Below are 27,279 nucleotides of genomic sequence, written 5' to 3' on the forward strand. Positions count from 1 at the left end.
TTTTCAATGCTTTAGCTATTTTCTTTTAGCCACTTCCCATTTTGTGAAGCGCAACATCCTCTTGCCGCACATCAGAACTATATTCTTTATTCTAACCCATTGTGATGGATAATTAAAGGAATTTGGCTTGTGTGTTACTTCATATTTATACCCCTCTGAAACAGGAAGTCATGGCTGAACAATTTCATGTTCCTAGTCACCCAGGTGCACTAAATTTAAAATATGATGGGAATATACTTCAGATATATTTTACTCATAAGAATTTCTAGGGGTACCAATAAGTGTGGCCAATGTGTTTTGGAGAAAAATATTTATTTAATAATGAGATATTACCACTGTTTCAATTGTTTTACTTCAATTAAAGTTTGGATTTTTGTGAATTTTTTGAATGAAAGATCAAAAGGATAAACAATGCAGATTTTTTTTCACAGCCTTCTTCGCTCATATTTACCAAAGGTTCCAATATTTTCGGCCACTACTGTATATGTTTTGTTTTTCTTTTTTAATGTATGAATCAATAAAAAATGTTAATCACAAAATAGGAGCCAAACATTAATATAATATAATATATATACTGTATATATATATATTTGAATCAACAGATTCAAATTAGCCTGTTATCTGAAAACAATGTTGTGGACAATTTGTAGAGGTGTATGAAAAAATAAAAATATTTTTTGAAGGATGAGTTTAAATAACTTTTGTTGCAAAACTTACGTTGGACCAAATTCCTCACAACTCAGCGGTTCAGGAGAGCCTTAGAAATTGTCATCGAAAGAACAGAAGCAGAATTCCTACTGTTGGATACTGAAACCTCATGTCATAAAATGAAAAAAATTATGCAGGATGGTCCTTTAATGCAGTCTCAACTGGTGGGCCATGACCTAAAAATGTGTTCTGAGGTCTGTTCTGACAGCAGGAAAAAAAAAGCAAAATGCTAATAATAAAATTTAAGTGATGTGCATAGTTAGGATAGGAAAATGAATAGGCTTATCAAGTCTTAAAAGGGAGGAGGAAATGCTTCCCATATCTGTGGCTGTGTGTCCTACAAAATCAGCCTGGTCTCATGAACATTAAGTGACCGTGGCAACATTTTTGCAAAAACAGAATTACGTGCTTCATTACACATTTGGCTGCAGTTTCCCAGTGAAATGTCAAGCAGGGGGCACCAAAAGTGAGTGAAATGGTGTTGTAATCAGATACGATTTTAAGGTAAATATTAAATGGAGGTTTTAATGAGTAAAACGTACCACCTTAAACTAAAACTTGAACCTAAATCTAACCAATAGTGTTCAAAAAGATAAATGAGATGTAAGCAGAACAAACATCCTTACCCTTAACCAACACCTAACCCTAAACGATAGTGTCCAAAAACAAAATGAGAAATGAAAAGCACATTTTCTGAAGCAACCAGGTAATTAATTTTGTGTCACTTTTATGACACTCTTCTCACATGTCAGCTTGCGTGCTTAACCGGCTTCGAACCGGGGTCTTCCATGTTCAAAGTCCAAAACTCTACCAGGTGAGCTACTGCAGAAACTAATCACTTAGAAATAAGTGTGTAAATGTGAGTCTGTAATACAAGTGTTAAAATGTAAAATTTTTCAAACGATGCGTTAGAGTAAATGTGTATCGTTTCGATATCATAACATAACAGTGTGTGAGTAATAGTGCGAAAAATAATGGTTTATAAAGTCATAATCAGTTGTTGTAGTGCCTCTAGTGTTCTTTTCACCAGGAAACTGCAGCGTAACGTAGAACGTGGCACGTAAAAGTCAGTTTGTAAAAATGCAGTTAACTTTCATTCTATGAGACTAGGTTGAATAAAACTCAAAAGAAAACCCCCCAAACACTCATGTGATATTTCTAACAGTAGTTGCGCAAATAGCAACACAGAACCTCCTTTACAATGCAACATGGTGCAAAATTTAGTGATTCAAGCTGGAAGGCTCTACATACAGATTTTTGAATGAATGACTAAGACTTGGCTACTCGGCTCATTATCAATGCCTGGTTTCAGAGAGACGTGCAACACACAGTCATCATAAAGAAGCTATTCTGCATATATAGTGCAATGCACAGCCACATTCAGTGCTACATTCATTATTTAAATGCATTTGCAATTATATTTTGAGTGTTTAAGCATGTTGCTGAGCATTTTCCACAGAATAACAGTAAATAGCATTAAATTACTTTGCTCTAATGGATGCGCAATGGTCACTGGAATATCTTATTGCTATCTTATTGTTATTATTAGTCAGGTTTCTATACAAGTAGCAAATTTAAGAATACCGCAAAAACAATTTGCGACTAAAGCAGTGTTTCTTTGCCATGTGTTCAGGAGAACAAAATCGCCACCTCCAAGGAAATTGGCACAAAATTTAAATGGAAGTTGTTGCCAATGGGGAAAACACTGTAGCTCTTTGTAATAAATTACTTGTGGTTTAGAGTGCACAGACAAAACGCTCTGATGAACTTCATAATTTCATTGCCATTTCTAGCCTTTTAGGGGCCCTAAGCAAACCAAATAAAAAATAAAAAACTTATCCACCTGAAGAAGGGTATATGTTTTTTTTTCTTCACATTTTGGCATTTCCTTCCAGCATTTTTTTATGCAATATCCAATAAATTTGCCTCAGAGATACAGGTATGGAAACCCAACTACTGATATCTAAGGCTGGGAAGAATTTTGTTACTATGCATTTGCAAAAACAGTGTGCTATGTCATCTAATAAAACACCTGTAAATACAGAACTGAACTTACATCAGTCACATGCAGATCAGGTGTGTTTGTTTTCTTTATTGCAGACGAAGTGGCTTTAGATAGACAGAGGTTTGAATTTTACATATAATAACCAGAAATATTATTAATTTTAAAGTGTTATGTGCTGCTTAAAACAGTACCTGCTATGTATACAATAAAATAAGTCCAATAAAAGCCTAGATTATTTTAACACCAATAAAGGTGTCTGTATTTTTTTTAACAGGAGGTGTAAGAATAAACACCTTGGTAATGGCATACTACCATACTACTCTTTATTTTTACCATAGACTGACATAGCAGTAGTAGTAATAGCATGTGAAGTATGCCATTGCAAACTATCCCATGAAACACACGTCACTGTTGTCATTGGGGAGTCTGGCCAATCGCGAGAGCCACAGTACTCACACTTTTCAGGGAAATCACCCTACAAATGGCTTAATTAAAGTTGATGCACTGCATGTTCAGCTTGGACAGGAGAGAGTATTATAACATTGAAAAAATGACACACTTCACCTTTAACTAAAATTGCCATTAATACTCAAATATTTAAGAACTACAGAGGAAAAAAGGGGGAAATTAAGAGGGAAAACACCAAGTTAAGAGAGTCTTGGCATTTAAACCCCAATAATTGTATCTGCCCTGAATATTAATGCTAGACCATATCAAACAGCATTTTATTTTTTTCCAGAGGTAGAAGACATAAATCGCTTGAAGGATGATGGCTATAGGGAAAATGCTCCACCACAGTCTTTAAACAACACTGTGACCTGAGACAGGGCAACCCAAGGCTACAGGATGGAAAGACAGAAGATACGTGTCTTGAGCATCTAAACGCTCTGTTTGCACACATTTTCCATTTTCCCAATCCTGTACTGAGCAGCTTATGGGACATCTTGCTGGCAAAGTTAGGAAATATATTTTATTCACTTTCTCAGAGAGGCAGAGTTTTTTTTTTTTTTTTTTTTAGCTCTCCAGAGATGGTGACAGAGAGAGAAAATGAGGCTGTATTTGCCGACCTGGCTCAGCCTGGAGCCAAAGCCTGTACCGGGAAGGAGTGGGGCGGAACGTGATTTGTCGTCCAGGCTGGCCATATGTCTTACCACAAGAGAGGCAGAAAATGGGACACCGTTGAATACCTGTCAGCTGGGTGGTACATGAAATTCTGAAGTTTAAGATGTACATCTAGTCCATGTATTATGAGTTTATGTAAGTGGATATGTAAAAGTTACAGGGAATGTCTTTCACCAATATAGGGGAGGCTGGGGCTAGTTGTTGCAATGGCTATTTCTCAATAACTTCAAGGTTTTGAAAACACAAATGTGTTTTTAACAAGCAGTGGTAGGGGTAGGAGATATACTGATAGACAAGAAATTTGACAAATGTTATACATTTTGGATTATCGTCTCCAAGTACACAAAATCACCACTGCGTGGCAAGAAATGTGCACAGCATTCTATTCACATTACACATACGGGGTACATATTCTGTCGGAGAAATGGAGGAGGAAGGAATGCTGGTTCCTGAAATACCTGTGAACATGAAGAGGAAGATTGTGAAGAAGAAAAGGTGCATCCTCCGTGGTGTGGGATTGGTTTGGCTTTATAAAAAGCTTTACGGAGCAGAAAACAGCAATTTGCAAGGCTATGTAGTGTATATCGCAATATGTAAATATCCATGTATGCGGCATGTGCATACAGTATCTATGAGTTGTCATGGCTTCACGTGAGACTGAGAGAATTGAAGAGGTTTTTCAGGCTCTGACCATTTTTGGCGGCCGCCTAAGCGAAATTTCGGGCCACCAAAGCAAATTCAATGACATTCACCTCGCATTCTAAATATGCTTTTCATCTGACACGTGCAGCTGTGTTTCACGTGATTGTCACGCACGCTATCTGTGGAGCATGCAAGTGTGCACAAGTCCAGGAGGCTTCCCATTATTTGTGCTCCAGAGACAGGAGAGAGCAAAGTGAAATCACTTACGCTACTCAATCCGGTTTCTCTCATGCAGGTTTTTAAACTGCACATCATCACCCTTACTAAAATTCTGTTTGAATGATGTTAGATATAAGGAAAAGAATAAGCCATGTATGCCATCATATATTCTCAATAGAGATGACTTAAATCATTAAGAGCCATATGAAGCATTCAATTTCTTTGGATATTTTAACTTATGTATTATTTTGTTTGTTGTGTTGCTTTGAGAAGATGTTGAGTTTCTTGAGGAAAGTTTAAAATAAGAATAATATTATTATACTACTACTAATAATAATAATACTATATTATTATACATACTACTATAATACTATATATTATTATATACTATAATAATAATAATAATAATAATAATAATAATATACAACATTAGACTGAAATATGTCATAATGTGAAATTTAGCATTATGGTAAGGTTGATTTAAGACCAAGTTGAGTGTTTTTATTTTTCACTTTGACTATGTTTGTCAAGTTCCAAATAAAGAGAAAAATTATATAAGGGGGAATAGTTTTTATTTATAAAGTATTTAATTCACTGACTGGATTATTTAAAAATAGGCATTACAGGGGGCCTGGGTAGCTCAGCAAGTAAAGACACTGACTACCACACCTGGGGTCGCAAATTCAAATCCAGGGCGTGCCGAGTGACTCCAGTCAGGCTTCCTAAGCAACTAATTGGCCCGGTTGCAAGGGTGGGTAGAGTCACATTGGGTTAACCTCCTTGTGGTCACTATAATGTGGTTTTTGCTCTCGGTGGGGCAATATACATTATTTTGAATTTGTTGAGCAGAAAAGTGTTTTAGAAAGTAACTTAAAGGTCACATAATTAGTCATATGATTACTTTTCCAATAAATTAATCAGTAAATTCTGATTACAATTTCTGAGAAGTTATTAGTAATTTGTCAAGGATTATTTAACCAGCACTGATCCTCAGATATAAAATTACAATACTATCATATTTTTATAATAGCTGTTAGCTAAACAACACACACACACACACACAAAAACCTTCAGGCAAGTGTAGACCTGACGCGATTATTAAATAACCGTCTGATCATGGTTATTTGATATAACCGCGGTTATTTGAGACAACCACGATTATTGGGCATTTCAATTCCAATCACATTTATCACATAAGGGAATTTTATGCGAATGTACAGTATAAATGCCATGAACGAGCATTTGGTCTGAGCATCACTGAGCTGCATGCCGTCAGCAGAGGCTCACGCCAAAACCACGCGAAAATATAAACGAACAAGTATAAGCTTTGATAGTGAACGCAAAGCGCTCTGGTTTCACTTTAAACGATTGTGTAATGGTAAATGTTCTTGGTTCATACACACTGTGTTAATGACACAGTGACAAAGAGGAGATGGCGCACGCTTATTCCATTTCTGTGGAATGATAAAATGATAAAAATAAATCTCTAAAGGCTCATGGGTTTAATCAGAGCATTTAAATAACATGTGAAAGTGAAGATATTAGGAAAGAAATATTTTACTATTGCATACTATAATATATATATATATATATATATATATATATATATATATATATATATATATATATATATATATATACACACACACATACACACACACACACACACACACACACACACACACACACACACACATAAATTATAAAAATATATGAGTTCAAAAAACAAGTGTAAATGTTAAATTGACCAAAACTAGGGGCATGGGTAGCTCAGCGATAAAGACGTTGACTACCACCGCTGGAGTCGCGAGTTTGAATCCAGGGTGTGCTGAGTGACTCCAGCCAGGTCCCCTAAGCAACCAAATTGGCCCAGTTACTAGGGAGGTTAGAGTCACATGGGGTAACCTCCTTGTGGTCACTATAATGTGGTTCTCGCTCTCAACATGCACTATGTCTCCGCGGTAACGCGATCAACAAGCTACTTGATAAGATGTGTGGATTGACGGTCTCAGACGCAGAGGCAACTGAGATTCATCCTCCGCCACCCGGATTGGGGCGAGTCACTACGCCACCATGAGGACTTAGAGCACATTGGGAATTGGGCATTCCAATTGAGGAGAGAAAGGAGGAAAATAAAAATTGACCAAAACTAAAGTTGACCAAAAAGAGAGACATATTTTAAGTATTTAGAGATATTTTTATATTTAAAACATTATTTTTCATGTCATTCGTAAGTTTTTAAGGCCTTAAAAAGAAATCATAGTTTATCCCTATTTTATTAATTTATTTATATATTTGAAGTTATATGTGTGTGTTGTATGTTTGAAATATGTAAAAATGACAACAACAAAAAAAGCATACCTTAAAAAAATATGACAATTTATATGACAATTAATCATGAAAGCCCTTAATGAGACAATTAATTGTCTCAGCCCTAAAACAGACAATTAATCGTCATAATCGCAATTATTTTTTAGACAATTAATTGTCAGCCAAATTTCATAATCGTGACAGCCCAAGGCAAGGGTTAACTAATGATGGAAGATTTTAACCAAAACGTGGAACTATGTTCTCGGGACAGGGTATTTTCCATAAATGTCAGGTTGCGGTTGTCATGTTTTTATTAGGGCAAGTTGTCACGTGTTTTAAAATGTTAGACATCTTTAAACTTTATTAATTACAATATTTGTAGGTCGCAACAATGTTTGATATTTTTTTTGGTATCAATTTTGGTAATTCTTTTACTGTTTAAGCCCATAAAAATAGGCTGTTTAATGGCTGGTTTCATTGTGACAACTTACCCCATATAGTGTCCCAAAAGCTCACTGTATGTTCAATGAACCGTACCTTTTTTCCAGGGCTGTAATGGTGATAATGATAAATGGCTTTTTTGTAGCCAAGACTTGAAGTGTGACGAATGTGCCAATACAAGTAATTGACTTTCAAAAATGAGCCTACCCTAAGAAATATACACTGGAGCAAAAAGGGTGACAACTAGCTCCCTTATAATGGACAGAAGATAGAAAACAATGTGCCATGTTGACCCTATTTGAGGGTTTGAATATAAGTGATGATAACATCGTACTGACATCCTGTTCCTTTAATAAATGTAATCAAAATGTCTATCACTCTAAATGTCAACCCTGGGTCACTCGAACTTGCTGAGAGTAAATAGGTGTTATATTCATAACAGTGGAAATGACCAAGCTGCTAAGTGAAGCACTCACTGGTGATGAATGTCATCTTCACTGCTCTTCTCATTAAGAGCTCTTATGTAAGCATCTGCTGGGTTTAAAATGTCCTGTCGGCTCCATGACGATAGCAGAACAGTCATCTCAGTTGACAGACCCTGTTGCCTTCTTTAAGGGACATTTAACATCCTACTGAAGCTACAAGATGCATAAATTAATGGATGAGTCAAAGGTCAGGAATGTCTTCACATTAAACTAAAAGTGTATGCAGCAACAAAGTAAGTTTCATTTGGCATGTTATAAATATCTTACCTACATCAATCTGAAGAGTTTCAGACGCTAGAGTTGCTTGATGCTTCTGAGATGCCAGTGATGTAACCAAAATACAATGGATTCAGACTTCAGAGAAGCACGTCTATGCATTTGAAGTATTTGCTAGTAAGTTTTATTCCACTCAGTGACGAAAAGCTAAAACAGTAAAAGGCATCACAACCCAAACAGCCCCATTCTATCAGTTACAAACACTATAATAATGTGCAGACAAAACAAGACCACATGCTGTCAGTAAAGCAAAAATTTTTATCTGTTCACTCTAATTGTTATGCTGATAATATAATTTAATTTGTAATTACATTTTTTGTGTTAAAAAAATGCATAATAGAAGACTTTTCACTACTGGTCTCATCACTTTAGATCAACACATACAGTACCACCACCCATGTACAGTATTACAAAGCTGAAATAAAACACCATCTGTCACTTGTCCTGAAAAGGAATGAAAGCAGTTCGTGGTATCATGTACAATAGTCTCTATAAATGGGGCATGCTAGTGGCATTTCAAAGACGAGCTGAAAGCTGCCAAACATGCAGCTGGGAGTTCATGCAACCCTGCAGAGTGTGAAATGGAGGCAGATTTCACAATTATCAGTTATTCTTAGTAATTGGAACTCATTTGAGCCACTGGCGATATTTCTATTTACTTCATGCTTATTTTGTCCAGTTAGCTGCAAGCAAACTGCCGCTAGGTTAAGGTTATGTAATCGAACGTTTACGAAATGGTTCTCCCTTTTTTTTCCATTAATGATGAATACTTTTGAATATGGAATATGGGCTACTTGCTTGCAGGACTTGCTGTATAATGTGAAGCAGAAATTATTTTTTGAACTTTTTGTCACTAATAATAAATTTGGTGGGCCTGCTGGTTAATGCTATGATGTGCACCACAAGGAACTAAATGATCATTTGTCAAAATGTGAGCATGAGCACATATAATCACAATTACCAGTGAAATAAAAGGGCTTTTACACAGTGTATATGGAAGGATCCAGTTCTGAATGGATTCCACACTCTGACAGGGACAATTGTTCTTTTGACGAAAAGAAAAAGTGTTTCTATCTGCAGATTTCAATATTTCTTGCCTGTAAAACATGGCACTGAGTTGTGAATGAAAATGAATTTTGTCTCTTCCACAATCACAATCTCATTTAACAGAACACTATATGGAATTAATGCAATGCAGAATTATACCAATTTCAAAAGCTCAGGGATGTTTTATTAGAAATGTTAAAGACAGAAAGACTATTTTGTGAGTTCCACAAAATAATTTCTTTGAGCCTGTTCCAAAATGCAAATAAGACTATGGCCATTTTTTAAAATGTTTTGGCAAAACTAAATTTCTCATCCCAAGAAGTCATCAGGTTTGTTCTTATTATGGCCGACTAGCTTTAGTAAATCACATTTTAGCATGAGATAATGAAAAATTAGCTATTACTTAATTTTCCTAAAAAAAGTAGACAAGGCAGAAAATATAAAAATGACATACTTGCACTGACAAGTCTTTAAGAATTCGTAAACATTCAGGGCCGAATTCAATAAACAGTTTAGCCACTTTTGTGTGTGGTATTTCTGGGCAAAAACACATGTCCTATTTACTAAACACCTGCAATGCAGATAAACCAGGCCCTAAATATTCTGAAATAGCATTGTGCCATATTTAAACATGAAACACACCTCCTTTCAATGAAAATTATAGCCTATTATAGATTATTCACAAAAATCAGCACTAATTTCCTGCTGCAATAAACACTGCACTATTACCGCCCATGGAAAGCAGGCAGTAAACAGTTTTATTAAAAAGATGTTTGTGTGCATTTTCTACTGACCATTGCAGCAGTAATTCATCACTCAGAACTGACTCGCAAGCTCGGAAATTGTGCTATCCAAATTGCGTTCAGCGCTACATTTTTGTGCTTATTTGCAACGTTGGGTGAACTGGGTGCTTAATGCAAATAAACACCACAATCAATGGGTGCAATTCATTCTTAGTGAATTCCTCCCTCAGCTCATAGTACTCACATCCCTGTCCTCGAACCACTAACCCGTGGGCAGCATCTATGTCTAACCAAAGATTTATATTGTTTAGCTCTCTTTCATTCTTGACAACAGTTTCACAAAGGCAACAAACGCTCACTGTCTTTTACCCGTATTTCATTAGACTTCCTGTCATGGTGATAACATTCAGTAGCCTGTATTAAAAAGTGAGCAAAATGAAAGGAGCAACCATAAAAAGATTCACAAAGAAAATCTGGGCTTTTGGGTACCTTGAACTCAAACTGGTTAATGCACAGCCTTTTGTATGTATGGATTGCCATGGGCTGTGCTGGTAATTACTTTAGCAGGTGACCTAGAAATCACCGAATTATTCCCTGCCACAGAGTGTTTGTTTGCTTGTGAATGCATGCACAGCCACGGATGTCCATAATAACTTACAGAAGAACATTCAAAATAGGCTATTATGGCAGTGAACGTCACTCAGATTATATAATGCATCAATGGGCGATTATTCAATTATGGTCACTTTTGACTACTTGAAATCATGCCAAATAAAACTTCTTCAAGCTATGTTTCATCTTTGTTAAAACATCATCACATGTCATTGAATAAAAAAAAACTCAATTTCAACACATACAAATTTGGAAAGAGACTAAAAAATTAGAGACACCAAAATAACTTCAAAAAGGTATTATAAAAAAGCTATAAAGAAATAATTTTGTTTCTTTAAAATTATCCTTGGGTACATAAAGTGATTTCCTAATCACACAAATCTGTGGAATCTGAATCTTTAATAACAGGCTTGGCCTGTTAAAGTTAAGAGTGTTTTTCTTTCTATAGAACAGTAGTGAAGATAAACTATTGTTGACTTCCATAAAAAATGGTTGACTTAGTCATTGCCTCTAATTTCTGCATGCAAAACACAATCCTGCTTTGCTGTTGTGTCAAGAATAAACACCATCAATATTACAGTCAAGATCCTAGTTTAGATGAAGCCACTTGAAAATAAGCAGACAACACCCAGTGCACTCAAAACCCAATCAAGGCTAAAACTCACTTGGAGAATCACACTTGGTGATAAAAGAATATATATATATATTTTCAACTAGTCTATTGTTGCCTATAAGGCCACAATAAATAATGTGAAATTATCTAAGTTTTCTACTCTATTGTGCCCTGTACTTATCTAGAACAAATCACCTTTTGAGAGAGTGACTGAAACAATAAATAAATTACACGCTCTCTCTCTCATCAAATCAAGTCAGTTCATTAACAGGTGTACTAATGCTGAGAGTGAGCTGTTAGCTATAGCTCTGTGTCATGACAGCCCAGCAGAGCTCCCTATAACACATACTGAAAAAGTCAAAACTCCATCTGTGATTCTGTTGAGCTCTTTATTTATTTAAATATAACTTGTGTTATGTAAATGCCAAATCAAAGAGCGAAATGTGACAGAAAAATAATTCCTAGGGGCCATGTGCAAGTCACCTTAGGAGAGTGAGTTTAAATGTTTACAAAGTGTAATGTTTACTCAGTTGAGTACTGGCTTGTAATAATTTAATTTGTTATAATATGAGACAAAAGATTAGCCAAATCTCTATGAAGGATATGGTGAAATCAACCTGGTCTCATAGAATCATGTAAATATACTGTATCAGTTACAGTTAGTGAAATGAACACTAGAGGCACTAACGACTTGTATTTACTTTCACACAACGGCAGATTATCAGTTCTTAAAAACATATTTTTTCGCACTGTTCCTCACATTTTATGACATCAAAACACTTTTACTATAGCGCATGACTTCATTTTAATGTTTGCATTATACAAACAACTACATTTACAGTTTTATTCGAGCGCGATCAAGTTGTGTGGTCAAGTGTTGCACTAGCGAAGCAAAGGACCGGGGTACCAGAGTCGACCCTTGATGATAAAGTGTCACAGAAGCCTCACAAAATGGCGTGGATGCTTCAGCAATTGCATTTTTCATGTCACATTTGCTTTTATGACACTATCGGTTAGGTTTACATTTAAGGTTCAGGGTAGAGAGGTCAGTTTTGTTGATTTAAAACTCTTAATAACCTGAAAAACCTCATCTGTTTGGAAGAATATTTAACTCTCTTTTAGCACCACACAGTGGACATTTCATCTTGGAACAGCAATGATAAGTTTAATGGACAAGGTAATGTCATTTTGCTAAAACGACACAACAGTCACATTATTTTCATGAGATCAGGCTGGGTTTGATAGTTGTATTCAAATGAAACTGATAGTTGTGGCTCTAGAATCCTACAGAATGAGCCATGTTTAAAGTCGTTGTAAACAGCCGATATACACACACTGCAAATCAACTGAATTCTCTATTAATGCATCACAAAAAGTTTTCCTGGTAATCAAAATACATTTAATTATTTATTGAACAGTGGTGTCTTTTATCACAGTGTTGTTGTGCAGTTTCATAAAAGCAATAAGCCACTTGAGGCTATACTTTCGTGCAAAGACAAAACACAGTAACTACATGTTTTGTCAAAAGTTAGGTAATCAGGTCTCTTAGACTTTGATCTGTTCTGTGACAGACAGGTTTGGCTCAACTATGTTCAAATTCAGAGAAAATTAACTATGAAAACTGCAGAAATGACAAAATCCACATTAAAACCAAGTAGAGTTTCAGCCCAAGTGTAGTTACTGCGTTCTGCCTTAGTAGATGAGCATACATACACATGTACTTTAGTGATTTGAAGTTGTTGGCAGACTGCTTGCCTAACTACAACCACTTAACTGTAGTAGAATCACTAACACGTGGTCTCTCGTGGCTTACTACTATAATTTTAATGTCTCTAAAGACAAAAAGATCACAATATATTACTTCTGTTAGCAAACTTGTATAGCACATGCCAACTGTTCCAAATGCATCCAGACATGCCTTGTTGCAAACACAACAGCTCTCCAGTTTTACTACCATAATAACAAGAGACGTGTTCACTGATGTGGATTGTGCTTCTGTTAAGAAGGCATTATTGTGCTGATGCACACAACTTGAACACTATCGTCAGGACACTGTGCAGTGAGTGCATATGTGATTAGAGTTTAAGATGCTGTGACTGCTGTGAGTGATATACTCCTGCATTCTCGAACCAGTGCAAAGGTTAATAAAGTCACAAAGAGACATTTGGATTCAAATCCTCAGGTGTGCCTGGTGGGCAAGCCATGGCCAAGCCTTGATAAAATCCTCATGGGTCAGTGTGTGAGATGTCCAGCCATGACAGACCGTCGCTGCAGTTTGGTTTCTGCTGCTTGACGAAACTAAAGGCCCATTTTATGCTATTTTGCTCTTTCATTATGAATTTGTAAGCTGGAGATTACCACAAATATGTAAGCATACTGAAACAAAGCTTTGAAATAATTATTTAATATATCTGGCTTTAAATCTATATGTTCAGATTCATAACTATTGGATTTATAACTCCATATTTAGGTTTTTTAATCATTATATATATATATATATATATATATATATATATATATATATATATATATATATATATATATATATATATATATATTCAGATTTATAACTATATATTCAGATTTTTAAATATATATTTAGGATTTATAACTATATATTCAGATTTACAATTATACATTCAGGATTTACAATTATAACATAACTATATTCGAAATTATTAGGATTTATAACTATAACATTTATAACTATATCTGAAATTACAACTATATATTCAGATTTAAAACAAATACTGTATATTCATTATATTATATATAATATATATATATATATATATATATATATATATATATATATATATATATATATATATATATATATATATATATATATATACACACACACACACACACACACACACACATTCTGTAAATACATAAATCTTCCTACTGATAGGCCGCTAACAGTAGAATAATAACCTTTGCAATTCATGGCATTTAACAGTGGTACTTCTATATTTTATGGCTTTTTACAAAGATAGTATGGTAGAGAGTGACAAGTCAATCTGTTTTTGAACAGTGGAAGAGGGTTGCATGTTGCATCATAACTTTTGCAATACCATTCGGAGCATTAATGAACTCTCCTTAGTAACTGAACAAATCAGTTTCTATGGACAAAGACACAGTGGAATACTGCTTAAAGAACTTAAAATTATCATTGTAAAGCATGCAATATTGACACAATTTGAGTGTATAATGATATTGGCAAAAACCCTTTAAAAATACTAAAAAATTAATTTTTCACATTCAAAACTATGTTAATGTCATAACATCCGATAGATTGTAAAGGTGTTTTAGCTAAATCCAATCAGTTCACTGATTACAAAAGCAAAAAGTTCATATGTATGAGCAAAATACACAAATAAATAGCTCTCTGCCACTCAATTAGCAAGACAGCATGATGCATGAGTGGCTTGATTATATTTATTTGATGCTGCCCAGGCAATGGCCTAAAAAATCTTCTGTAATCAGCCTCAGGAGACTTGATGTGTTCAAGGTTTGCTGCAGTATTCAGGGAACTGTCCCTCATTCAAGCAAAGATATCTTAACTGCACACATTATTTGGTCTATCGCTCTGTTAGTCAAGGTTAACTAAGCGTGTTTTAATCCTGAATCATTGGCTCAGGAGCGACCTCAAAAGTATCTTAAATATTACTTATTCTTATTCCTAATTCAATATTTTTTAAACAGTTTTTCAAAATTCTAAAACTTATTATTAGGATTTTATTATTAGGATTTTGAATGACAGATTTACAATGTGGACTCTTAAACTTTTGAACACATAATGTAACTGAGTCATATAACAGCAATGATGTAACTTGTACTGAGTATCACGCAACTATCAAGCACCTGTTGTTATTGATTTCAGTCGGTGAAAGCCTTTGAAGTAGCGATGCTGCATTTCTATTTATCCAACTGTAATCACATCAATCAGAGCGTCATCATGAAACTGATAAGTCAGATCATGTTTTCATTCTTCTCAACCTTCCCCGTCAGCTCAGATTTGACTTAACAATGGAATATAGGTGACACCTTTTGGCTTCATTAGAGCAGGAGCTCTTAGTATTACTGAGGCTCCAGCCTGATTACGGGCTGCTCTCCAACATTAGGCATCTGTCAGATGGGCTGACAAACCAGTGAAATCTGAATGCACTCTAAGTGGAACCCACTGACAAAGGCAGCACCTGACCTTATTGTGAGACAATTGAACAAGGGCTTAAAAACAGTTCGGAGTCAAATGATGACATTACACATGCCAAATGCCTTATGTTTAACCCTAATCGGAGTCTTGCATAGCAAGACCTTTGACTAAAGAGAGTAAGGTCTGGTCCACAATGCAGTTTATTCTGGCAAGAACCGCCCACTTGAGCGTCTGACTGAGAAAGACATGGATTAACATAAAATTGACCCTTCGCTAAGCTCCGCCCCCCTTGGCTACTGTTGCGTGCTCTGACAAGCTCTGTATAACTTCCCAATGGAATTAATGGGAGATAAACGGAAAGGATAATATTATTACGTGGAATGAAGAGTGACATTGAAAAGAATATTTATATGAAGTTTTTTTTTTTATAAAAGAAATTGTTAAATTACACAGTAATTTGATTGAAAACTGTGCAGACTGTGAATCAGAATAGAGGCAAACGATCATAAAAAGAGAAAAGCGTCACTTGATAGCGATTACAAACCTCATAACATTAGTGTAAGTGAAAAGAACTGCTTATAACACACTCATTTTGATGCTGTGAACTCTTTATTTACTATCACCTGTACTAAGAACAGAATCAATACGTAAATTAATTAATGTTAGTTGTTAGATTTAATTTACTTTGGAGGAAAAGTAGGTGTCCTCGCTGATGTTATACATGCTCATTTGGGAGTGAGGAATGACACATTTTAATCCATAGCATGCTCTTCTCAACATGTTTAAAAAATAAAATAAAAACAAGGAAAAACACTGCGTGTATCCTCTCTTGGTAACTCACACTATTACAAGTGACCCAGCAACAACGTTTTTTAATTTGTTTTTGATCATTTCGATAAAATCCCGCTTAAAACAACTCAAACACACATCACTCCCATAGGCTCTCATTGTAAAAAGGCAAATGCTTTTCAGAGAAATGGTGGCGGGGCAACAGTTGCTAAGACAGGATTGGTCAGAAAAGCTTTCAAGGCGGGGCTTAGCAAAGGGTCAATTGACAATACCACAATATAAGAATGTTGTGAAAAAATGTACACTATTTGGAGCAATTTATTCTTAGTGAATTCCACCCTGAATATCTTTCAAAGATTTGATGCCACTAACCTGGCAAACTTTGGCAAATCTTGTGATTATTAATTCTCATTGTATCTCTTTGTTACAAAAAAAAAAAATGTCTGTCCTTACTCCCGCAAGTGCCGTAAACCAGCAAATCAGATTGTACGAGTCGACTTCAGCCAGATTTTGCCATTTTTTTGTACAATATGCATTAGACAGTCAGACGGACTGTGAGTGGTCCATTACTTTCCAAATCATGACCCTGAACATAATTTACCTCCAAGATATACATAACAAAAATGTTGCTATTTCTTCATCGCAAGGCTTTGGTAAAGAAACTGCATGAATTATTTCTTTTTCCACTGTCTAGACTGAGCGTGCCTTATTCAACATAGAGACAACTCATTTAATTAGCAAAATCTGATGGGTGTCTGAGCAATTACCCGGCTTTAATTAACTACAACACATTTCAGAGCATCAATCAAGACATTCTGAGAAAAATCACCAGACTGAGGAAGCAGTTTCCCAGCACACACAATTTTGACCTCAAGAATCACTCAAGTAATCCACTTCTCGCGCAACTCCTTCCCTCTAGCATTTATCCTTCATTTCTCATCAGCAAGTGAAGTGTAATGTTAAAACAAGCCCTTCTGTGTCCTGTCTTATAATTAGTGAAAAAACCTTTGATTATGATAACACTCTCAGGTGGTATTTTAACAGAAGCGGCATGAGAGGACAACACATTCCCACGGGTTGTGCATGCAAAAACATCTAGCCTAATTGTCAGGCAGGCACACTGTAATGAGAAAGTCCAAACTAAATTAGTAGGGTCACACTCAGCTAGAAAGTGTGACTCATGAACTTATGAACTTGTGAACAAGGCAGAGAACGAAAAAGATGATAGGTAAGGCAGGATTGTTATACCACCCAGACACCCTGCTGATCTCCAGTGCAGAGCTGTGAGAAAATGGGTAGAGAATGAATAAGTTATATTTGCTCTGTACAGCACTGCTGCTCCCTTTAGAGATAGAGCAAAACTCAGCAGCTGGTTCCACAGCAATTACCAATGAGCTCATGACTACAAGGCTCTCATGTACTCGCTATACACTGCATCCAGTAAAAAGAGTGTAACAAGGTTCGTGTTTGGGCAGATAGAGGAGGAAGCGGGAGCCAGTTTCCACAGTCCACGGGAGTCACTTTTTATTAACGTAAAACACAACACGCTTGATTCAACACAAAACTGCTTTCCAGCATAAACGGTAACACAGATTAGCTTTTCAGCACAACACTAAAACACAGAAACGCAGCCTCTGGTGTGCAACTCTCTCTCTCTCTCTGTGTCTTTCTGTGGACTGGGCCGCTTTTATCTCCCCCGTCTCTCAATGCTCTGCTAGAATGAAAATGTCCTTTCCCCTGCAATGGACCAGCAAGTTGCACATACAAAGGGTTCATATTGTAAAGGTTCATGGCTGTGATTTAATTAAAGCCTTTTGGCTATTATTTCTAAAAGAGACAAGCCCTTCGACATGTCCTGCCCCAATGCCAATTTTGACATCATCTTGCCAATTAGATATTTGCACTTCTCTTGTCTTTCTCGCTAACTCCAGAGTATCTTACACACTCTGCATTTCAAATGGCACAACACCAGATCACGTAACCCTGATGGTCACTATAATTCATAATAATGGCATTTCCAAACTGACCTTCGACTAAATTCACACTTGCTAGTTGAAAGTATGTTATAAGGAATAATTGGCCTTGAAATCTTTTCCGCAGCAAGCACATCAACACTGTTGCTCCTCTCAAAGCAGACCAGCAATGCAGTGTCACTCTCTTCTAGTGACAAACTGACAATGCAATCAGATGGTTCAGATGGGTGTGAAAACAGGACTCTTCATTTTTTAATGGATTTTGAGGAAATAAGACAATTATATGTAGGTTTGTCACGATTATGAAAGTTGGCTGATGATTAATTGTCAAACAAATAATTGTGATTATTACGACTGTCAAACAATTTGTCATACTTCTGTCTGCTTCATACACATTAAGAAGTCCTTTATTTATATTTAACTCTGAATCATATGATAAAAATAGGGATGTATGTTTTCCTCTAAAGCTTCACATACTTGGAAAATATTGCACAGTGTTAAGTTACATTAAAAAAAATAACACTTGAATTATCAAATTATTTTCAAATACTTATATGTCTCTTTTTTTGGTCAACTTTAAATTGTCATTGAAATAGTTTTTGGAACCCAGTAGGGCTGCTCGATTATGGCAAAAATCATAATCACGATTATTTGTCAATATTGAGATCACGATTATTTAACACTATTAATCATTGACTTTGGAAACATCATGCATTTATTGAACTTACAACACTTCTATGGAATGAGATATATATCACAATACCAAAATTTCAGTAGTCGGTAGTGAAATTTGACGATTTTCAATACCAGCTTCAAAACCAAAACAAATAATAACACTAATGTTAATTATGGAAGAATGGTATCAAGTTCTTAATTATTCAAGACTAGTAAACAGTCAGTAATAAAATAACAATAAAAACAGCAATGAATAAAAATAGATTAAAATAATAGAACAAAAAATACGAATTAAGGAAATTCAGTGCTTTTTTAACAGCTTTAAATGTTTTTAACAGCAGTAGGCTATCAAGTACTCAAGGAAACATTCAGAATGAAATGCAACATAAAACTACTACTGGTCTTTACTGTATGATTATAATACATAAATACTTTTTAAAGCTACTAAAGTTACTCAGTCAAGAGCAGTTGAGTGTTTTCTCGTTTTCTTTTTATGGTTGTTTGATTATTATAATGACACTAGACGGCAGCAGGTCTATTAGCTTACATTTATACTTACAAGTCCGATATTTTAATACAAATCTGCTTTTTTCTACACTGTTTACGTTCACTTTAGACATCACTCTCTACGTTTACATGAATACCTCACCAAGACGACCATTTTGGAGGAACTTTGAAATGTATTTGATCGTTCGGGTGCGCATTACCACAAGCATTTTCAGCATGTTCAGCACACACACATATGCCGCCTGTCAATCAAACAGGGCGCAGCTGTTACTAGATCGCTAGCGAATTATAAAATGATGTGCTCTGGATCACTTTCAACAGCAGAATAAGAATTTGAACTTTCTAATAAGTGGCACAGGCCTAGGCTATCACAGATATAGCCGGTTATTTTTTGTTATTGACATTTTACTCAGTCTGCTTGTCCGGTTGTTTAAGTAAAATTCTCTTTCACTTGCCCTTCAAAAATCCACTTGCCCCACTTGTAACGTCGAGCCCTGATTAAATATTGTATTCAGCATTCTCTGCTAAAAAAAACATTTGTCTACAGTATAGCTCCTAAAGTAAATGTACATTGTTTTAAAGGAGTTTTAGATATTATTTTGGAAAACAAGCCAAAAAAGACTATTAAAAAACTTTTGTTCCAGTGTATAATGGGCTAAGACTACACTCTCTCACCTTTATATTCACTTTGATCCATCTTTAATTCACAAAAAAACAAACTTTCTCTGAGAGCTGCGTATCGCCGACTTTCTTCATGATAAGATAAACACAGTGAACGTGGCACATACTGTATATTATGATGTCGTGAGCCATCACGTTATAATCTAGCTGAAGCAAACGCGCACAAGTGACGAGCATCAATGCGCCAGAGTATGCATCAGCCTGGAGAATATTCAATCTCTTCCCCGATCACTTCACGTAACTCATAGACCTGACTCTCCCGCCAATATATATCCTCTCCACAGCAAGCCCCATGCACAGCCTCCTTGTGGTGACAGATGGAAACTGTGTACCATGTGGCCCCAGGCTAGATATGCAGGGACTTGGAGAAGGTCTGGCCCCCAGACGTGCGGTATGCAGGCCCCCAGCATGGGGACACGTCCTAGTGCCCATGAACCGGCCCCCAGCTATGGTTAAATAGCAGGGTAGATGAGCCCTACAGCCCTGTATGGCAGTTCATCAAAGAGAAGGCAACTCTGACAACTTGGCAGTCACCTTGGCCATCTCGGCTCACTGAGCTACTGAGGAAGGACAACTTGGAGTTGACAACAATAGAGTTGACAACAACAGAGTTGACTCTATGCACGCAAGCGCATAGAGTCCGCTTTAAACAACCAGCGCAAAGACCTGTATCGATGAGAAAGAGGTGAAAACAGCAGGTGCAAGATGGCACTGGGAGCTGCAGTTTTGATCCTGCATGCAGGCGGCTTAGGAACAAGGGTCGTTTGGTTGTTGACCCAAGGTAACAACACCATTCGGCAGCGCCCGAGTGCCCAAGCAGCCCTCTTTAGGGACAGATCTGCTTGCTTCACATGGAGGAAAGGTGGCCTTAACCACGTTGTCTCACCCAAACCCGGTTGGTTAGCCGTGACCAACGGGCATGTCTAGACGCTGTCCGACATGGAAGAAAAAGCAACACCTAAGACTCGTGTGCTGGAATGTACGCACAATGATGGATGCAGATGGAAGCATCAACCCTGAAAGACGCAAAGCGCTAGTCACAAGGGAACTCACCAGACTGCAGATCGACATAGCTGCTGTCAGTGAAGTACACTTTGCAGAGCAAGGCTCACTCTCAGAGCAAGGTGCTGGATACATGCTGTTCAGGTCAGGGGAAGCAAGAGAAGAGCGATGTCTGTCAGGTGTGGGCTTCATGATCAAGTCAGTGATTGTCAGTAGATTCTTCAGTCTCCCTGTTGGCCACTCGGACTGCCTCATGTGGCTGCAACTCCCGGTTGAGGACACCAAGTTTGCCACCGTCAACAGTATCTGTGCCCCCTCCCTCCAAGCCAACATCGGCGTTAAGGAGGCCTTCTACCATGACCTGCACAACCTCCTGTGGCAAGTGGACACCAAGGACAAACTCATCGTACTGGGGGACTTCAACACCAGGGTAGGACGCGACTCTGAGCTTTGGAGGGGAGTCCTAGGAAAACACGGCAACGATAATGGCTGGCTCTTACTGAAGTTCTGTGCAAAACATGGGCTGTGCATTACAAACACCCTGTTCCAGCAGAAGGACATATTCAAGGCCACCTGGAGACACCCCCGTTCCAAGCACTGGCACCTCCTGGACTACACCCTGGTACGTCAGTGGGATTTCAAAGGCGTATTAAACACAAGAGATGCCAAATGCCGACAAAGTTGCTTTCACCTTTAAACCCCTCCCCAAGAGAAAAGATCCCCAGACCAAATAGCTCCAGGTTCAGCAACTCCAAAGCCCTGAAGTGAAACAGGATCTCCAGGCCCAGATCAGGGAGAAGCTGGGTGAAGAAGCAGAGTCTGTCGCAGACCCTGTCCAACAGTGGGAGCAGCTCAAAAAGGAACTGCAGGAGGCCTAAGTTGAAGTCATAGGCTTCTCAACCAGGAAACATCAGGACTGGTTTGACAAGTTAGACACAAAAATACAGGAGCTCCAGGAAAGGAAACGCACATGCCACAGGCATGTCCTTGCTAGGCCCAACGACAATGCTGCAAAAGACATCTATCGAGAAGCCTGCAGTACCCTCCAGTCTAAGCTGCGCACCCTCAAGAATGACTGGTGGATTGCTCTTGCAGAACGCATTCAAGGTCTGGCTGATACAGGGGACATTGGCTCCTTCTATGAGGCACTCAGGACAGTGTATGGCCCCCATCACCAAGTACAAGTACCATTATGCTCTGTCGATGGGTCAACTCTCCTGATGGACAAGGACGCTATGCAGAGCTGGTCAAAGCATTTCGAGAACCACTTCAGCAACAAGCATTCCATGCAGGAGCCCTCGCTTGACATGATCCCCCAGGAGGAAGGAAAGCTGAACCTTGACCACTCACCAAACCCCTTCGAGATTGAGAAGGCCATTACCCAGCTGAGACCCGGGAAGTCACCTGGCAGCGATGGAATCCCAGCAGAAGTCTTCCAGCAATGCAGCGACTTGGTGCAAAAAAGACTACATAGCCTGTTCACTGCTTGCTGGGAGAGCGGGACTATCCCACGGGACCTCAGAGATGAAATCATCATCCCCCTGTACAAGAACAAGGGCGAGAAATCAGACTGCTCCAATTACAGGGGTATCACATTACTCTCCATAGCTGGAAAGATTCTAGCCTGTGTCCTCCTGAACAGGCTCACTCCCACGCTTGCCGAGGAAAACACACCAGAAAGTCAGTGTGGCTTCTGTGCAAAATGGGGGACCACAGACATGATCTTTGTGCTGAGGCAGATACAGGAGAAGAACAGAGCCACCTTCATAGACCTGACCAAAGCTTTCGACACAGTGAGCCGTGAGGGTCTATGGAAAATCCTAGTACACCTCGGCTGCACACCCAAGCTCCTCACCATCCTCTGCCAGCTCCACGAGGGTCAGTTGGAGTAGGTCAGACTAGCCAGCTCCCTGTCAGACAGCTTCCCCATCTCCAATGGTGTAAAGTAGGGATGTGTACTCGCCACAACACTGTTCTCCATCATCTTCAGTATGATGCTCCACGAAGCCGAGGACAAAATAGCCAAGGACAACATAGCAGACGGCGTCTACATCTGCTTCCGGACCAACAGCAGCATCTTCAATCTGCGCCGTCTGCTTGCCAAGATGAAGACCCTGGAGCAGCTGGTCCTGGAGCTCCTGTTTGCGGATAACTGCGCCTTGATTGCTCACACAGAGGAGACACAACGCATAGTCAACTGCTTTGCGAAGCCGTCCTCAACATCAAATGGCAAGAGTACATCTCCAACAAGGAGGTGCTAGAGAAAGCACATTTGCCGAGCATCAAAGCCATGATACTGAAACACCAACTGCGATGGGCGGGGCAAGTCGCAATGCCAAAGGCTGTCTTTTTTGATAAACTTCGTAAAGAAAAGCACAATCGAGGGGCCACTAAAAAGCACTTTAAAGACCTGCTCAAGATTCAGCTTTCACTAGCCAGCATCCATCATCACTCGTGGCTCCAGGAAGCAGGCGACAGAAAAGGCTGGCATAGCTGCATCAACGCAGCCAGCCTCAAGTTTGAAGCTGACAGACGAGCAGCTGCTGAGGACAAGAGGAAAAGACGGAAGGAGCAGGCTGCCCTTCAGACACCACCAGCCCAGGGCTTCTCTTGTCCCAAGTGCAGAAAGGTCTGTGCCACACGGATTGGGCTCCACAGCCACTTTCGAGCCTGCAGAAGACAGACAGACCACCCTCCTCCTCCCCGATCATCGAGAGCGAGGTAACAAGCCATTAACTACACAGAAATGGGTCTGAATGCAATTTCTCACATAACTCTTTCACATAAAGCCTGTTAGTGAATAATTGGGAGCATATTTTGAAGACAACGCACCTTTCTTCATTCCAAGCTCAAAGGATTTTAATGCATGATCACATCACAAAAGAAAAAAATTATGTTTGCTTTTACTTTATAACAAGAATATATTAATTTTTACTCTCAAAATTATTTATTTTGAGACTTAAACATATGTCCATTGCAAAAGAAAAGAATGGTAAATATCCCAGAGCTAATAGGTGCATCACCACTCTCGTCATCACCATATTGAATTTATATTGCCATTAATAAGAAAAACACAAATACAAATATAAAGTGGACACGGTTTTGAATAATTACGAGAAATAGTTCAAGTTAATCATCCATGGTGGTCTGGATGCAACAAAAGATCTGTCCACTGTAGTCCACCATGCATTAAAGGGTTTAATAAAAATGTAATTACGTCAAGAGTTTACAACAGTACATGCACTATCTAGATGACGATTAATTATGCAGGATGAGAGAGGCTGCTCCAGCCCTGGCAAGTTATCATCACTCCCAGCTGACCAAATGGGATCCTTTCTGTGTCCAGCAGTGAAACATGGCACCAGCTGTGGGGCTGATGTTTATGCAAGGAACAAGTGCCAAGTGCTAAATGTATGTCCCTCTCTCTCTCTGCAATAAACACTGCACCAGCTCACACTGACCCTCACTACAGAAATCAGCATTTGGAGCTGAATAGTGAGAATGTATAACTGCAGACAGGAGTTCTACAATCTAATTATCTGGCTCCATTGCATCTTTGTGAGTATGAGTGACTCAGGTGAATGACAGTACAATCAAATTGATCCTGAATGTAGAATGGAACCAAAAATGGGATAATAGAGATCATTCAGGTGTGCCCATATTCTTTGGTGGGCTGAATTACTTAGTTTCAGTGAGATTTAGATCAGTAGCTATTAGAAATGCCCCTTTAAACTTTTAATGGTCGTTATTTGATGCTGTAAGGACATGCAACTGTTACACATTACAAACAGACATTTTAAAACATCATACCTTGGATGTGCTGGTTAACAACACTCTCCAGTCTGTCGAGTCTCTCGATAATGCGCAGCGTTTCTCCTCTGTTGTCGTCATCAAACTTTTTAACGGGTGTCCTACCTGCAACTTTGACGTTCCCGTTATTAGACACATAATTGGTGATCCAGCCGACGTAGAGGAGACATAAAATATTGGTCATGCCGCTTAAAATCACGCATGTGGACACCAAAGTTTTGGTTCTCCTCGTGCATGCCATCGCAACATGTCCACGTGCGCAGCGCGCGCAGAAACGGGCACAAATCCTTTACGCCTTTGGCGACTCTTTTGCTCTTATATTGCCCTGCGGATTGATTTCCCATATAAGATAGCGTTGCATGCCCATCACATGTTATGGCAGGGAGCGGCAACTGTCTGTTCCAATGTCAAAACAGCTCAGTGCTTTTAAGGCAAGTACGCCTCATTTCCCTCTCGCCTGTCCACACTGTTTAACAGCAGCTCAGCAGTGGTCCGGCAGCACGCGTGCATGGCGTCATACAGTCAGCGGGACACGCGCAGCAGCATGTTGCGTGAGCTGCTGTTTACAGCCAATGAAGTTCCCTCGCACTAATGGGGTTGTTGTTTGTGGATCCGACATGAGAGTAGATGGTAAAATAATTTCCAGTCGACGACATTCATTTTGCAACTGAATTCATTCTTTTATATAAAGTCAGTATGGGTTGTTGTTATGGTTACTTTGGAAATCCTGGTCCTACACACTTGCTCTAACTTCAGCAGTGACAAAGTAAACAGGGTTTACAATAAAAACTCTCTTTGAAATTATGGAAGTGTAATTTTTTATTATTATTATTATTATTTTTTATTATAATATATTTTTTTTTACATAAGTTATATTTCATGTCCTTTGAAGCTATGATACTTTTGTGTGAGTTAGGAATAGGCTGAAGTTGTTAATTGAAAATCTTCATCTCTCAAATCTCATTCTCAGTTCGGCATATTTAAAGGTATAGTTCACCCAAAAATGAAAATTCTCTCATCACTTACTCACCCACATACCATCCCAGATGTGTATGACTCTTTCTTCTGCAGAACACAAATTAAGATTTTTTGAAGAATATCAGCTCTGGTGGTCCTCACAATGCAGGTGAATGGTGACCAAAACTTTGAAGGTCAAAAGATGACATTAAGGAGGCATAAAAGTAATCCATATGACTCCAGTGCTTAAATCCATATCTAGCCATATGAAAGGTGTGTGTTAGAAAGATCAAGATTTAAGTCCTTTTTTCTTTTAGTCTCCACCTTGAACCAGCTCCAATCAGTAGTAATGTGAAAGTGAAAGTCACTTACACCACAATGTGGAAGTGAAAGTGAAAGCGTAGATTTACAAGAAAAAAAGGACTTAAATATTGATCTGTTTATCACCCACACCTATCATATCACTTCAGAAGAGATGGATTTAACCACTGGAGTCTAATGGTTTACTTTTATACTGCATTGTAGTCCTTAAAAGTTCTGGCCACCATTCAGTTGCATTGTGAGGGCCAACAGAGCTGAAATATTCTTTTAAAAATCTTCATTTGTGTTTTGCAGAAGAAACAAAGTCATACCCTCATGACATTCCAGATGTGTGAGTAAATGATGACAACATTTTCATTTTTGGGTGAACTATCCCTTTAAGCTTGAGCACCATGCAAGAACCAAAGGTATTTGCCGGCAACGACATCAAACTTGGTGCGATGAGTAAACATACTGTATTTAAATCCAAATGCAAACACAAATAAGATTTCAGAGCTTCAGAGGAGGGAAGGATTATCAGTGAATAACAACGTAAATTTTGAAAGCTATCATAAGACTTAGAAAATAGCGCACAAGTCGTTTGGAATACTTTATGGTGCTTTTTGTCCTTTTAGGAGCTTGACACTCATGGTCACTATGAATTGTCCTTGTGTAGAAAAGAGCAGCATGAAGTCTTTTCAAAAACCCTCCTTTTGTTAGCATGGAGAAAATAACAGCATAAGGTTTGGACCAACATGGAGGTGAGTAAATAATGAATTTATTAATTTTGGGGTAAACTATTCCTTTAATCTGGTAACTCAACCAGCCAGAGAATGTAATGCAATTAATCAATTATGACCTAATAACTTGCCATTATAATGCATTAAATGTATCCTATAGTGCTATTTAACATATGATTAGTTTCATAGCGAGATTAAAGGCATTTTGTATTTGTTTAAATATTTAGAGGATTTCTGTTTGCAAGTGGGCCACCCATCACTTCTGTAGCCTCCTAAACGGTCAGGCTCTAACTCAAGTGGATGGATGCAGTCGAAACCATTTTCACAGATGATCCTCATCACCCCTCCATGCTCTATTCAAAGTTTTCAGGGTGATCAAGCGAGAAGGAAAAACATCAGAGAAACATTACGTTACCAGATGGAATCAAGAGACTTACTCCAAGGCACTGGCTTTGATCTTTGT

General features: G+C 38.1%; 1 protein-coding gene across 4 annotated transcripts in view; it reads right to left on the reverse strand.

The window, feature by feature from the left end:
• The window catches only part of LOC127437501 (polypeptide N-acetylgalactosaminyltransferase 18-like), a 97,763-nt gene extending 72,437 nt beyond the window's left edge, over positions 1-25,326 (reverse strand). For 2 of the 4 annotated variants that reach the window (XM_051692469.1, XM_051692470.1), the window contains exon 1: positions 24,820-25,325. In XM_051692469.1, the coding sequence (XP_051548429.1) occupies positions 24,820-25,060 (241 nt within the window). In that variant the 5' untranslated portion in view covers positions 25,061-25,325. Of the gene's footprint in view, positions 1-24,819 lie in introns of all 4 variants that reach the window. The other 2 variants (XR_007896573.1, XM_051692468.1) reach the window with 2 other exon arrangements.
• Positions 25,327-27,279: the final 1,953 nt, after the last annotated feature.

Source organism: Myxocyprinus asiaticus, chromosome 48, assembly GCF_019703515.2.
Source record: "Myxocyprinus asiaticus isolate MX2 ecotype Aquarium Trade chromosome 48, UBuf_Myxa_2, whole genome shotgun sequence".
NCBI classification, from domain to species: Eukaryota; Metazoa; Chordata; class Actinopteri; order Cypriniformes; family Catostomidae; genus Myxocyprinus; species Myxocyprinus asiaticus.